This window comes from Nanorana parkeri, unplaced genomic scaffold (assembly GCF_000935625.1).
Source record: "Nanorana parkeri isolate BGI_ZX_2015 unplaced genomic scaffold, ASM93562v1 scaffold4433, whole genome shotgun sequence".
In the NCBI taxonomy this organism is placed as follows: Eukaryota; Metazoa; Chordata; class Amphibia; order Anura; family Dicroglossidae; genus Nanorana; species Nanorana parkeri.
In genome coordinates this window covers 14,507-15,648 of record NW_017310695.1, presented here as the reverse complement: position 1 = coordinate 15,648, position 1,142 = coordinate 14,507, and the positions used below count along the sequence as shown (strand labels likewise).

General features: G+C 45.9%; 1 protein-coding gene across 1 annotated transcript in view; it reads right to left on the bottom strand.

The window, feature by feature from the left end:
- Nucleotides 1-40: 40 nt before the first annotated feature.
- Nucleotides 41-1,142, bottom strand: part of LOC108803910 (symplekin-like) — a gene marked incomplete at its 3' end in the record, with an annotated part of 10,063 nt that continues 8,961 nt past the window's right edge. Inside the window, exons 6-7 of the mRNA XM_018575704.1 lie at nucleotides 631-739; nucleotides 41-141 (exon numbers count right to left, since the gene is read on the bottom strand). Of these exons, the coding sequence (XP_018431206.1) occupies nucleotides 41-141; nucleotides 631-739 (210 nt within the window). The remainder of the gene's footprint in view (nucleotides 142-630; nucleotides 740-1,142) is intronic.

Sequence of the window (1,142 nt, the reverse complement as noted above, 5' to 3'; positions counted from 1 at the left end):
GGACAGCCAACAAGAAGGCATTGCGGGCTCACAGCCTTACCTTATCTAGACCATTCAGCACTGGAATCAGGAACCGGACATCCGGGAGACGCTTCTGATAGAGCTCGCGGACACGTTTCACCAGTTCCGGAGATGGCGGCACTAGTACAAGAAACCCCCCCAACATATTTACTTCCATATTACATGAGTACAATGGCTGACCCTAACCCTAACCCAACATATTTACTTCCATATTACATGAGTACAATGGCTGACCCTAACCCAACATATTTACTTCCATATTACATGAGTACAATGGCTGACCCTAACCCAACATATTTACTTCCATATTACATGAGTACAATGGCTGACCCTAACCCAACACATCCACATTCATTTAAACTTTGCAAAATTGCTGACCCTCAACCACCATAATCATTACGATATTACATGAGTCAACTTGCTGACCCTAACCCAACATATTTACTTCCATATTACATGAGTACAATGGCTGACCCTAACCCTAAGGAACTGACAGAACACAATCTATACAAGTGCCCAGAGACCCTAACCCGACTGCCAGAATGCTTTATACTTTCCCATCATCTGTACTACCGAGCGCCTGGAGCATCACGTTCACCGTTAAATCACCTTTATCAGTCAGGATGTGCAGGCAGCGAGTGACCAGAGTTTCAGCCCCTTTGGGGCAGTTCTCAACCAATAGTAGCAGCTCAGGAGAGTTCATCCCCATGCCCCGAATCTGCAGGGAGACAAAGGAAGAGTTGTACTTGTAATCCGTCCATCTATCTCACCATCATTTCAGATATTCCTCTACCAAGCTGCCCCCTACCTCAGAAACTCCCACAGCAGAGGTAATGGCAACTAGGGAGGCCACCGGGGTAAGTGTAGACAAGGGTATATACCCGGCAGGTCCAAAAAGAGAGATTGTTTATAAAGAACTGGCAGAACTAGGTTAGAGATCCCACGGGAACATGTACACAGGAAATCACCTCACACGTCACCCCTCTGTCAATCTGCACTGACTTCCTGTTTCTTTTAGAATACACTTCTACCTACAAAGCTCTGCAGAACCGCGCACCAGCTTACATGTCATCCCTAATTACAAGATCTACTCAAAATCAGCCACTTCATTCCACTAATGA